Source organism: Rhea pennata, chromosome 15, assembly GCF_028389875.1.
Source record: "Rhea pennata isolate bPtePen1 chromosome 15, bPtePen1.pri, whole genome shotgun sequence".
Taxonomy (NCBI): Eukaryota; Metazoa; Chordata; class Aves; order Rheiformes; family Rheidae; genus Rhea; species Rhea pennata.
Window position 1 is genome coordinate 19,038,376 of NC_084677.1, and position 14,022 is coordinate 19,052,397.

Sequence of the window (14,022 nt, forward strand, 5' to 3'; positions counted from 1 at the left end):
AAATATTTCAAATTTGCACCTGCTTTGTTTTGGTACTTCTTTTTTCCTACAGGTTTGAGTTGAAATAGTGTATTTGAATCTTTTATTTTGTAAAAAGATTATTATTAAATAATCATGATTCATTTTATTACTTCAGAGAGAATCACCAGAGGAAACCATACAGAGCAATAAGATGGACATGTCTGGAGGTGAGCATAGGAAAAACCTAGATGGATTTTAAAGCTTTTGCATTTCTTTTCAAGTTTTTTTTTTGTTTGTTTGTTAAGCAATTAACAGAAAGATGTATACTAAAAAAACTTATTCCCTTAAAGAAAAAAAAAAAAAGTGCATATGGTAACATTGCATACCTGAATCATCTGGTTGCTGCAGAAACTTTATCCATAAATCAAGCTAACCTTATACATACAGAATTGGCATGAAAGAACATTTTTTTAAATATAAGTATGTAGTTATCTTGTTAACATTATTAAATATAAACGAGATGTTCATAATGGCACTCTTGTGGTTCATTCTCAGAAACACATTTTCAGTTCCCAAGTATGTTAATTCTAAATTATTTGGGAAGTATGTAACTTGAGGGTAAAATCATATGTGAATAGTTATTTTTATTTGAAACTGTTCACAGTTATGAATGATTCCTCTAGCAAATAAAAAACAATATAGTTATATTAATTGAAATATACATTTTATAACAGTAGAATTTTTAATAAAGAATGAATTGTAGCATCTAATTTTATAGTTACACTTTTAAAATACATTTTTAAGATAGGTATTTTCACTTATGCTCTACTTTGTGTAATTAAATTGTTCTTTGCACTTCAGATTTAAATATTAATGTTATTCGAAAACTTCATATTTAAACTATTTTAAATCGGAATTTAAAACATCCGCTTGGAAAGTAATTCTGTCACTACATTAAGTATTAAATAGAGTCCTTTAGTACCATGCATATTTAATTATTCTGGGCCATCTAGAAGATCAAATGATGAAAGATAAATTTTAAAAAGTGCTTAATAAGATGTGGGGATTTTGTTTTTGGTTTGGGTTTTTTTTTCTTCAGGGATTTTGCAAGATAAACGAATGGAGATAGATAAACATGGCCTGAATGTTGGAGACTACAATCGTGTGGTTGGAAAAGGCCCTGGTTCTCGTCCTCAGATTTCCAAAGAGTCTTCCATGGATCGCGGTCCTTATTTTGATAAGGTTAGTAGCTACCTAGCTGATGAATACTTCCAAAAATCTCTGACTCAGACAGCATTCTCAGTTTTACATTCTAAGTAAATATCTATGATCTCCTTAGCTTTCTGCATTTAGTAGAGAGAGAAGTTGGGGCTTTCTTGATAATTAGTAAAACATATTTTGTTCTTTTTAACTTACTGATAAATAATACTAAGCACTTTCTATAGCGCATTTGCAGTGCAAGTAACACTAACCTGATCTCTTTTGTTTTCTGCCTATTTCCTGCTGATGCTGGACTGTCATGTGACTCTTCCCTTCTGTTCCTGGCAATGGTTTCTCCTTTCTGCTTGCTTGCTGGCTGGTTGTTGCGCATCGGTTTGTCTGTCCAATCAGGATGGCATTGTAGCAGACGAGTCCCAAAACATGCAGTTTCTGTCCAATCAAAACATGAAGCTTCCCCCTTCAAATAGTGCACTACCTAACCAAGCCCTTGGCTCCCTAGCAGGGCTAGGTATGCAAAACTTGAATTCTGTTAGACAGGTAAGGCTGTATGCATATCTGTGGCATGTTACTTGACAGCATTTAATACCTTTTGATACAATATCTGAGCTACTGTTTTGATATGTGTTTAACATCTAATAGAAATGTATAGGGGCGGGAGAAGTAGCAGAAGAGGGGTATTGTCACTAACTTCCCTTTCCTTCCCCAGAATGGCAATCCCAGTATGTTTGGTGTTGGTAATATAGCAGCACAGCCCAGGAGCATGCAGCAGCCTCCAGCACAACCTCTTAATTCATCTCAGCCTAATCCACGTGCTCAAGTGCCTCCTCCATTACTGTCCCCTCAGGTAATTGAGTTATATTGCACATTCTGTGGAGAAACTAACCAAAATGCTCTTTAGTAAATTGTTTTTCATTTATTGGTATTGATGAGATTTATTCTGTAAATACTTGAAAACTTACTTGGCAACTGTTAACCACAGGATATGATATTCTTGACATTCTATCCCTAGTATAATTAACTACTCATGTTATTGTCAGTATTCTTCTATGAAAGTTTACATAATCACTCTTCATACTGGTCCGTTTTGCAGGTTCCAGTATCATTACTGAAGTATGCACCAAACAACGGTGGCCTGAGCCCACTTTTTGGCCCACAACAGGTAGCCATGTTGAATCAACTGTCCCAGTTAAACCAGCTTTCTCAGATCTCCCAGTTACAGGTAAGCTAACAAAGCTAGTTGCTCTGTGTTCTGTTTGAACTCTTAAGTAGAACATTACCTCAATTATAAACTGTTCTTTTAAAAAAAAAAAAAAACAAAACCCCACTGTCTCGTAGCGGTTGTTGGCTCAGCAGCAAAAAGCGCAGAATCAAAGAAGCATGCCTTCTGGTGGTCGTCAACAGCAGGAGCAGCAGGTAAATAAATACCTTTAAGATAGTTTGAAAAGTTAATAATAAACTGTTGTTCATCCTGAACAGGATTTCTTGTTTAAAAACTGTATAAATGTGTATAAGATAAAAAGTATTTTGACAAGCTTTGAACTATAGGAGTACACTTGGCTTAATAATGGGTTTTGCTGTGCTAAAGCACAAAGCACAATGATATATTTCACTGTCTTTCTCTAAATGTGGAATAACTTCTGCCTATTCTGTAACTGCTGTTTTTTTTTTTTTTTTTTCTGAAGGGTCGATCTCTTAGTATGCAGCAACAGATGATGCAACAGTCCCGTCAGCTTGATCCAAACCTGTTAATGAAGCAGCAAACTCCGCCCTCTCAACAGCAGTCACTCCATCAACCCACCATGAAATCTTTCCTTGAGAATGTCATACCCCATGCTACTCCTGAGCTACAAAAAGGGCCATCACCAATAAACGCGTTCAGCAGCTTCCCTATAGGTGCGTTTCTCCATGTTAATTTAATACAGTCAATTGATACTTAAATTGAATAGGACACACAGCCGCCTTAACTTTGCCTGGATTTTTCTTCCTCTGAAAACAGTAATAGTAATCCTGCTAGCTTTTACAATTTTAAGGGCAGTAGTAATTCTTTTTGGTACTCATCCAGTTATCTTTGTTCACTAGAGAGTGTTAAACGCTCATTTCCAGAGGTGGGTAGTTGTATTTAAGTACAAATTGTTTTAAGTTCTTGTAGAATTTCTGTTAGCTTGAATTTCTTATCCTGTGGGTCCAAAGCTGCTGACTTGAAGTTGTTTTGCAGTCGTGGCTCCTGGGGCTTAAGGAATTTTAGAAGCAGAATCCATATGAAGAATCTATTGAAATGGTCTTACTTCTTTGGATTTCAAAAATGTTTTCACTGAATCTAGAATTGCATAGGTAGAACAAAAAGTTAATTTCCCTTCTAATGGTTAAGTCTATAAAAGACAGTTCTTAGCTTTTTAATTTTAAAGTATGATTGTCTCATTTCAGGCAAAACATTGGAATATTTATAAATACAAACATGTCCTCTTTTTTTTTTCTCCCTACATTTCCAGGCTTCTGTCCAATTTCTACTTCAGAAATTCCAGGCTTGTATATTTTCTCCTTACTTTAGGTCCCTTTTAATGCTATCTTACACCTACTACAACTGTATCCCATTTATACCTCCTTTTTATCGCTGGTTTTTTTTCCTCCTCTCCAGTTTGCTCTTCTTACATGTTGTTCTAATCCCGCCACTTCTGTTGGGCTGATTTCTTTTGCATTCTCATTACTCTTTTTGGAAAAAATTGTTCGTTTAAAGACTGCTGCTGAAATCCTTGTGCTTATAGATGGAGTGTTATGGAATCAGTGGGTTGGTGCAGGCCATACTATTACGCTGCATGTGGCACACTGGAATTTTGCTTGTGGCAAGTCTCAAGTCCAGGCTGCTGCTTAATAGTTGCTGATGATGATTGGCATCAAGATCTAACTACTGCTTTCTTATTAGCGGAATTTGTTTGCCAAAATTGATTAGACTTGCTGGTGAAAAGCAGAAGTTTTGGGGAAGAGGGAGGAGGTTTCCTCTCTTTAGCTGACTGGTGCTGCAGTTGTATCTTGACCCTTTTATGGAATTAAGTATCTCCAGTGTTAAAAATACATTTTTCTGCCAAATACTCTAATTATGCCTCTTCAAAAAAAATAACTTTATGGCAGTAAATGTTGACTTAGGAGCAAAATTAATGATCAGTTTCCAGTACTGGAGAGAGTTGTTTATAGTTAAAATTTTTAAAAAATTTTAAATTGAGAAATTTGCCTACAGTTTCTTACACTAAATCAAAAGTTGGTAGTGGTTTATTTTCAGAGATTAAGTAAATACTTTGGAAGGGTTGAGAATTAACCAAGTATGGTTGTGAATTGAGAATTGTTACAGACCTAGAACCAGTGCAGACATGCCAAAGTCAGAAATATGGGCACATTGTTTGAGCCCAAGATAGTAGGTTCTCAAAGGGATATTTGGACTGATTGGGATTGGTGTTATATTGATTCTCTGGCAGATTAACCTTTAGAAATGCAGACTGCAACTTAGAACAGATAAAGACAGGTTTTGTTTGTTTGCTAAATATTAAAATCCAATTCAGTGTGAACAGGACAAATACAGGTGGGGGCAGGACTAGTATTACCTGTGTAGGCCCATGAGGGATGCTTACATATCTACACTGAGCATGGTTCAGAATCTGGCAAGGTGTCCTGTTGAGTAGTTCAAGAAAGAACGAAAATGAGGTTCTAACTGCAGGTGTCGGTATATAATCTTTGCTGAATAGGCATGTACACAGGCACACCCTTCTGTGAGAAGTGTCCTTTATAACTGAACATAGCTCATCAAGGTACAATACTCCTGTGTCATACAGATGAGATCAATTATTGTATTAATGCTAGACTGACATTAGAAATGACGCTCTTTTTTTGGTGATATCTTAGTTTTTCCGATTTCCTCAATGGTGGCTTCTGCTGGCATATTTTTGCATGAAGATATCAGCTGAGAAGTTCGGAGTGCTTTGCATTGCTTAGCTTAGCTTCTGTTTGTAGCAATTTTACTGTATTCAGTGCTACAATGTTTCTTCAAAAACAGAGTTAGAAGCATGAAATAACCATAGTAATGTGCTCTTGAAAGTTGATTAGGACAGTGGTGGTAGTTAGCAGAAGAAAAGCATTTAGTTGGTCTTTCATAAACTGTACATGTTTTTAGGAATGAACTCAAACTTGAATGTAAACATGGATATGAACAGTATTAAAGAGCCACAATCTCGACTGAGGAAATGGACTACAGTAGACAGCATTTCTGTGAACACGTCGTTAGATCAAAACTCCAGCAAACATGGTATGTTAAGTGTCGTTGGATAATATGTGACATATGTCAGATTTTCAAATCCTCTGTGCGTATAAAATGCCTGTTTGCTATATTTAGTCCTATAGTTGTCACGTTTTTGAGTGTTGCTTGTAGCTGTCAGAATTCTTACTGCATTGCCTCTGCTGAACGTTCTTACTAGTCTTCCGCAGCAGCCCATGGTTTTCTTGAATGTCTTTACTTAAACTGAAGTGGGTTTTTGTGACAGAATTTAATAGAAATTCTATTGAAAATTTATTTTTTAGAACAGACTTTCTTTTTTAAGTGTCAACATCACTTAATCGGGATTAGAATGCTTCATATCTTAAAACAGAAGCTTGAGCTTTTCTAGGCTTTGTCTCCACCCCCATATCTCTCTCTCTCTCGCGTGCGCATGCGTGCGCACGCACACACACACACACGCCCGAGTTGGCCTTAGTTGTGTTCTATGAGGATTTAACTGTTCACACATCCTGTTCATATCTGACATCATTTAGTTAGAGGTCTTGGTTATGAAGCAGTATGATTGCATTCTAAAGATGTGGAGAGTTTATAAGGGATAGAATACTGCCACTGCTGTACTCTGACTAGGTAGATTTTTGATCCATTTTTCATTATGATAATCAGGATTCTTAAGACATTTCAACTCTTTCAGTTTCTAGAAATCTCATCCAGTTAAAATTTGAGTCTATTGCACAAAGATTCTGTGTCTAAAGATAGTTATAAAACGTCTCCAGTTTCCTATTACCCTTCAGTCTTCAGATTGTTTGGGTATTTTTAGACTTGACAGCTGTTTTGATACTATGAAATGGCTTAGTGTCTGAAACATCTAGTGGGGATATCCTGATACTACACTTGCTTAATCTAAATTTCATCTGAAATTTATTTTATTCTAAATTTCAGCTGTTAGATGTGTTGCTGTTGCTTTAACTATGGATAATGTTTCCTGAATAGTGTTAGGAGTGTGATCTTTTGAACTCTGGATTTACTGAGTCTCTAGTTAGTCTTCTGTTCCTTCAGAACTGTAGATTCTTGTTTCTGCCATTTGTTAACTTTAAAACCTCTCCTTGCAGGTTTGCACAGAATCAAATAGGTTGTGTACAGTGCTCTTATCCCTTGCTCCAGTGGTGATGTGTTGTGTTTTGGTTTGGTTTTGGTTTGGTTTATTTTATTTTATTGGGGGGAGGGGTAGGAGTATAAATAGAATTGACAGAGCTTTACTGTGGCAAAAGGCCTATCAGATTTGTAGTTGCCTCCTCCAAGACTACTCCCATTTTTGAGAGCTATCTTGGAATGTATTTACCACCCATTATTCAGCTGGGTGTCTCAGAATGCTCTTAACCTTTTGAATTACTTTTTCAGTTAAATTTAATAAATATACTTTTTAATAAGATTTCATGTAAGATTATTGTGATTTTCTCTTGAGTTACTTGAGGATCTTTCATTTTAGATTATATACTCCTGTATGACTTCTTACAGATCTTGATGTCATAAGATGACAGTATATTGCTATGCATTTGACAAATGCTTTACGTGGACTGTCTTTAGTTTTACTTATGAAGTTTGTACAAGTACTAAGACCACTAAGAGATTATTTTTTTCTCCTTTGTAAATTATTAGAGCATAGTTTGATATCAAGTGGGACATAATAAAGAAGTTGTGATGCACAGATTTGATGTAGCAACTCGCTGTCAGTTGAAACCTTCAAAGGTTTCTTCTTATGATGACATACATTGCTTTCTGATTACTCGAGTATGAAGAGGAACAATAATTCCTTCATGCTTTTTTTTAATGGTGGGCAATTTTTTTCATTATGGGTTGAATGGAAGATAGCCGTGTTTGATGTTTCTCTAATCTGTAGTTCTAGGTCTCTAGAACACTGTTCACTCTGAACCTCTCAAGTCTTACCAAGACCAGACAACACGCACTGACTTTTAACGGTGGTGCATGCAATTCTGCAGATAGCTGGATAAGTTGTTGTATGCTTCCTATGTTCTCTATTCCTAAATGTTTTCATTGTTTACTGTCAGAGATGAGATGTTGAATTAGACATCCCTTTGATGGTTCCCAGTACAGTTGTTCTTATATATTCTTACCATGATTTGGAGATTCTCTGATTCATGTAGTCAAACCTAGAAAGTGGTGTAAAATTGCTCTTTAATAAGAGGCATTTTTATAGATGTTTTTTGTAGGTTTTCTGTGTCATTTGGTCTTGCCGTAACTGCACTCAGGATCTAAATCCTTACCTGGTATATATCTTTGTTGATTATATCTGCACAATAGAGATCATAATTCTAAGACTGGTTAAGAAAACTGTGAATTTCTTTTTTTTTATTATTATTATTTTTTTTATTAGGTGCTATTTCAAGTGGTTTTAGGCTGGAAGAGTCTCCATTTGTTCCATATGACTTTATGAACAGCAGTAATTCACCAGCCAGTCCCCCTGGATCTATAGGGGATGGCTGGCCCCGTGCCAAATCGCCTAACGGCTCTAGCAGTGTTAACTGGCCACCAGGTACTAAACAACAATGCTTACTCTTTGCATGTTTCTTAATATTCAGCAGTTTTTCTTCTGGGTTCCTTGGCCATTACAGGTTGGAGGAAAGAGAAAGGAACCTGTAGAAGACCATTAAGGATGTACTTTTAACTAACCAAAATTGAAATTATGAGCTTTATTTTACATAGAGAAGTATATCTCTGTCTTGAAATTTTACCTTGGCAAAGAATTAATAAGGTGAAGAGAAGACTAGATTTAGTAAATGAAATGCCTAAGAGGTTTTGGGTTGTAGGTCATTATTAAAAGCTGTATTGTTTAGACAGCTGTTCCCTGTAAAAGATCAAAACAAGCTGCTTTTCTGAATCTCTATTCCTAGAGTTTCGTCCTGGTGAGCCATGGAAAGGTTATCCAAACATCGACCCTGAAACTGACCCTTACGTCACTCCTGGCAGTGTCATAAACAATCTTTCAATTAATACTGTGCGGGAAGTTGACCACCTCAGGGACAGGAACAGTGGTATGTTAAGATGCTACTTTATTAATAATTGTATACAAATTTCTGTTCAGTCACAGAGAAAGTAGGTATATGTGGAAATGTTTGCTGTTTTTCAGCATTCCTAATTAGCTTTTACATTGTGGGTTTTCTGGCCAAAAATCTCATCTTTGGATAAAGCACCACGATTTGATACAATGCAACAGATATTCAAAGAATGCTATTACAGCATTGAGTGAACACTGCTACTACGCCTTCTGATGTAATTCTTCTGTGCCCTGAAGCACTGTGTTTGGAAATAGTAAGAAAAACTTAGTCATCTCCCTATTGCAGTAATGTAACAAGCTTTGATTACAGGAGGTGCAGGATGCTGAACGCTCCTTTATGTTGAGCGTGCTTGCTACTATGTGCCTTTGGATTAAGGGTGAAGACTGAAGATAGTGGAGAAGGTCCCTAGTCTGACTGTGCAGTCTAGACTGCAAGTTTTATTGCATTTCTGATGGACTCTGCTGCAACTGACATTGTTGTTTGTTGTTTTAGGGTCATCCTCATCTTTGAACACCACGCTGCCTTCAACTAGTGCCTGGTCATCCATTCGTGCCTCCAACTACAATGTTTCCCTCAGCAGTACAGCACAAAGCACTTCAGGTGATGTCTGCTTATATTACTGGTATTTCTTGTCCTTCATGTGCTTCATGGAGATAGTAAATGTTAATAAAAAAGTAGTCCTGAGGTTTCATCTGACTGGTAACTTTACTAATTTTCACAGTAGCTATTTTAATTTTTACTTTAATTTAGCAACGTTATCTGTAGCAAGGTGACATCACCATGGTCACTATGGTTGTCTTTATATTTCTTCTAGTAGCCAGAAACAGTGATTCCAAATCAACATGGTCTCCTGGATCAGTCACTAACACCTCTCTGGCTCATGAGCTGTGGAAGGTCCCTTTGCCACCTAAAAGCATCACTGCTCCGTCCCGCCCACCTCCAGGGCTAACAGGCCAGAAACCACCTTTATCCACTTGGGATAACTCCCTTCGTTTGGGTGGAGGATGGGGAAATTCTGATGCCAGATATACCCCTGGTAAGGATGTTTGTGTTGAGGTTTTTGTTTTGTTTTTAAGCTAAGGAGCTTTTAAGCTAATAAATTTATCGCTGTTGGCTCACATCTGTACAACTTGTCTTGCCAAAAGCAAAAGCTAATCTATATATCCTAAACTGATTACTGAAGATTTTTTTCACTAGAAAAATTTGGTTTTAGGAGGTGGGGGGTTTTTTGTTTGGCCTGGGGTTTTTTTTTTTGGGGGGGGGGGAATGGGGAGGTGCAGGGAGGTTGGTACTGTACATAGCAGTATCATGGATGATACTAATGTTCATTCTGTTCTTAGTATGAGCCATCTCTCTGGCTTATTCCTTTTGCATTTGTGCAGCTGAATGTAGTCACTTACTAGGCATCCCTCAGTGGTTCGTACAGTAATGAATTGGATCGTGGCAATGTAGTGAGTCTTCAGCCAGATTCCACACCTCTTCTGAAACTGCAGCAAGAGTCAGAACAGAAATATATTTGATTTTGTTTCGGTTATGATTATCTGACAGTAGTGTAACTACTTAGCACTATTTACATCATCAAAGCCCTTCAGGAAACATAAAATGAGCAGATAATGACACTGAATCTTACACCATCCCGGTGTAGCCTTATGATAGCTTTAAGCATGAGAAAGATTGGTACTACGTAAGTTTTTTCTGTTCATGAATGTTCTTATGCCATGCAGCTTCTTAGGTTTCTCCTAATACACTAGTATTCGGTGTGGTGAGGCTGACTACTTTATTTTTCCTTGTTTAGGTTCAAGCTGGGGTGAGAGCAGCTCAGGGAGAATAACAAATTGGCTTGTTCTAAAAAACCTTACACCTCAGGTAAGGCTGGGGCATGTGCATGGAGTGTGGAACATGGCTAACAGGCAAGGGGCAGCAGATAGCCCTGTAACCTGAGCAGCCACCCCTACTAGGTTGGAGCTTTACGCAAGTTCTTCTCACACCTTGTGCTTTTCTTTTTTTTCATGCTTAGATCGATGGCTCAACCCTGCGTACTCTGTGCATGCAGCACGGTCCACTAATAACATTCCACCTTAACCTCCCACATGGTAATGCTTTGGTCCGTTACAGTTCAAAAGAAGAGGTAGTGAAGGCACAAAAATCTCTGCACATGTAAGTGCTTTTTCTGTCTAAATTTTAAACTGTAAATCTTTTGTAGGATGTGAAATCCTTTTGTAAGGAGAGGTACAGTGATTCTTAATGTCACCTTAGCATCTAAAGCGTTTATGCCAAAGTGCCAAAGTGTTAGTGCAGAGATGAAAGTAAAACAATCTCTCTGTCTTTCTCTTAAAATATGCCCTTCTCATTCTTCCACAGGTGTGTATTAGGGAACACTACTATTCTTGCTGAGTTTGCCAGTGAAGAGGAGATTAGTCGCTTCTTTGCACAAGGCCAGTCTCTGACTCCGTCTCCTGGCTGGCAGTCTCTTGGATCCAGCCAGAACCGACTTGGATCCATTGACGGTTCCCATTCGTTCTCAAACCGTAATGATCTAAATCACTGGAATGGTGCTGGGCTGTCGGGAACTAGCAGTGGAGACCTTCATGGCACTTCACTTTGGGGGAGCCCCAACTATTCCACGAGCCTGTGGGGCACCCCGAGCAGCAATGACACCAGGGGAATTAGCAGCCCATCCCCCATCAACGCTTTCCTTTCTGTTGACCACCTAGGTGGAGGTGGAGAGTCCATGTAACCTTTTACTTTTTTCAACTAATAAACTGTGACCTCAAGATGTAACAAAGCAGCACTAATTTGGACTTTTCACCTACAACAAGGGGGTCACCTGTGGAAACAGTTACTTTCTGCACATTTTCCACTTTGTTTTAGCCCAAAACATATCAGTTTGAATACTTGAATCATGCAGGCCAATATTATAATGTGAAAAAGTATATATTTACACTTCCAGATAGTGCTATCCATATAAAACTGCTTGGAATGAGCTCATTTGTGTATATTCATCATGTTTATTCTTTGAATTCCATTTTTTCTTTTTTTTTTTTTCCTTTTTTTGCATTTTGCTGATAATGTTGGAGTATGAGCTTTTTAACTTTGCACTGAATGATGTTCTCTCTGTCTAATCGGCAATATCGGGGAGGCAGCAGTTCATGTGTAAATGTTTACTCAAGGATGTTCTTAACAAACAGTGTGCGCTCTCTACTATGCCTTGATGTATGCCTACCTTATTGTGGTATTGTGGCGTTTAAAGATCAAGTTATGATACTGACTTAGGATTATGAATGAAAGTATTGCACCAGTTTTTTCATGTATAAAACTAAAGAATTTAGCTCTACAGTTTGAAAAACTGTGGCCACAGCTGTGACTTGCAACCCAGCCTGCAAGCCAGGGGGGTCCTGCACTTTCAATAGGCTTTCAATTTTGTTTTGGGGGTGCCCATGTTGGGACCTTCTTGTTTACAGAATATTTTTTTTGTTTTTTGAGAAAAATGTTTACTCTTCCATCATTTTAAAAATTTTTAAAAAGACAAAAAAAATTGAGAATGAAAAAGATGCTTTCTATCTCTGGGAATAATGAACAGTGTTTGGCCATGTCCTTTTGTTTTCTATTCCTGTATCCTAAATCAAAGAGCATGGCTCTCAGGAAAACCAGTTCCCCAGTAAAAACTCCTTGTAGTTTCTTATAGGAAAAAAACTCAACTTTTAGCACTGATAATACTTATTGCTCTGTAAGACTTTTCTCTGCCAAAAAAAAAAAAAAAAAAAAAAAAAAAAAAAAAAAACACGCTTCAAGCTGGAGTTTGACATACTGCTTTCTGACGCTGTCTTTTTATTAGTGAGTGGTGGTGGTTTGCTAATAATCTGTAGTTATACAATTTTTTTGTAATCCCATCGAGTGGCTCTGTTTCTGCTCTTGTGACTGTGTTAACGTTTAACTGTCGTACCTTAAAGCCGAACTGAGTAACTATGCATACTGTAACCAAGTTATTGGGCTTACAGAATTGTTTGTTGTATAAAAGTTTTAAATGTTTAAAAAGTTCTCGCAAATACTTTCTTGCAAAAGTAACGAGTTACATCTTTTTGCCACAAAAGGTATTATATAATGCTTGTTTAGTCAATGAATGAAAGACTAGGCAAGGGTAAAAATTTTAACAGTGCAGAAATCGCCATCATTTCATTGCCTTGATTCTAACTGTTTGTGTCTGAAGATGCAAAAGAAGTCAGTGGCTTTTAACTGTTTACAAATAGAATGTGATTGTAAAATGTACAGTTTGGTTGTGTTTGAATTATGAAGTTTCTCCAGATATTAATAAATCATGATGTTTTTGGCTGCTCAGCATATAACTGTCTATTTTTTGTGACTTTATTTGTAGGCTGTTTTCTATACAATGAAAATATCAAATATGATAGCTCTGTGTTCCCATAGTTTGGTTTTCTTTTTAGCAAAATGTTTTTTTTTTTTAATGAACAAATCTGCATTTTATTCTAGCAAAAATCTCCCCCAATGTGCCCACTCTGAGATGAGACTGTAAGTGTAGGAAACTGCAGCTTGCTTTTCCTTTTCTATTCGAGCACCTTTTGGGATCTGTTGCCCTCATGTCCTCGGTATACTTCAAATGCCCCGTTTTTCAAATGACCCCACCATTTGTGCCCAGCTAGATGCTCAAGAGGACATTTGCAAATAAGGAGAGCATTTTGGAAAATAAACTTTAATGCTTAAAATGTACTGGTGTTTAAATTTATACCTCATTTACATTAATCATGATGAACAATGCAGCAGCGCTTAATTTGTATTTCACTTTTCACAGTGGCTTAGCTTGTTCTGAAATGGCTATAAGGCAGACCATATATGTACATAGTATGATGTGACTTCAAAAACTGTTAGACTTTATTTTCAAATTGCCGGATGTAAGTCATTAACTCTGTTGGATGCCAGCATTGTGTGTTACTCGACACTTATCTGTAGTTACTTACTATGAAATACACTGTCCCAAGCCAAAGCTGGCTTCTAAAGTCTGGTCTGAAACAGTGGTGAAAAAGTTGGCTGATAATCTTCAGGACTCTGCATTAAGTAGAACTGACATCATACCTGCGTTGATTGTATTGTCAAAGTGTTTGAAATTCCTTCACTGAGCTTGTTATGTGGAAATAAAATGTGGTTGGTTTTAAAAGCTGAAACTTGTTGCCTGTATTTTAGTCTGTAGTTTTCAAGCTGTCCAGCTCCTCTCGAGATGGGCCAGTTCCATCCCCTCGCAGTAAGAACGAGGCTGTCTGGCTTTGTGCTGGGGAGAGATTAATTCTTGTCTTCACTCAGATTGATGCTGCACAGCCACGCTCAGGGCGGAAAGCTCAGAGGGCTGCTGCTGGCCATTCCCAGCACCTCCCCTGGGGCCTCCTCCAGGTGCCAGCCTGAGCCGTGCCAGGGCGGTGTGAGGAAGGGTGCAGCTGCGTGCGTGGGAGCAGCCTGCTCGCGCCCCCCTTCCAGGGGAGGGAAGGGGCCTGGCTT

The 14,022-nt window shown here is 37.7% G+C and overlaps 1 protein-coding gene across 5 annotated transcripts in view; it reads left to right on the forward strand.

Annotated features, from left to right (window-relative positions):
- Positions 1–13,694, forward strand: part of TNRC6A (trinucleotide repeat containing adaptor 6A) — a 53,402-nt gene extending 39,708 nt beyond the window's left edge. For 2 of the 5 annotated variants that reach the window (XM_062588774.1, XM_062588776.1), the window contains 14 exons: positions 137–188; positions 1,061–1,203; positions 1,889–2,026; positions 2,273–2,401; positions 2,518–2,595; positions 2,865–3,075; positions 5,342–5,473; positions 7,836–7,994; positions 8,353–8,493; positions 9,010–9,117; positions 9,332–9,553; positions 10,313–10,383; positions 10,535–10,674; positions 10,879–13,694. In XM_062588774.1, coding sequence (XP_062444758.1) covers positions 137–188; positions 1,061–1,203; positions 1,889–2,026; positions 2,273–2,401; positions 2,518–2,595; positions 2,865–3,075; positions 5,342–5,473; positions 7,836–7,994; positions 8,353–8,493; positions 9,010–9,117; positions 9,332–9,553; positions 10,313–10,383; positions 10,535–10,674; positions 10,879–11,254 — 2,100 coding nt within the window. In that variant the 3' untranslated portion in view covers positions 11,255–13,694. The remainder of the gene's footprint in view (positions 1–136; positions 189–1,060; positions 1,204–1,888; positions 2,027–2,272; positions 2,402–2,517; positions 2,596–2,864; positions 3,076–5,341; positions 5,474–7,835; positions 7,995–8,352; positions 8,494–9,009; positions 9,118–9,331; positions 9,554–10,312; positions 10,384–10,534; positions 10,675–10,878) is intronic. The other 3 variants (XM_062588775.1, XM_062588778.1, XM_062588777.1) reach the window with 2 other exon arrangements.
- Positions 13,695–14,022: the final 328 nt, after the last annotated feature.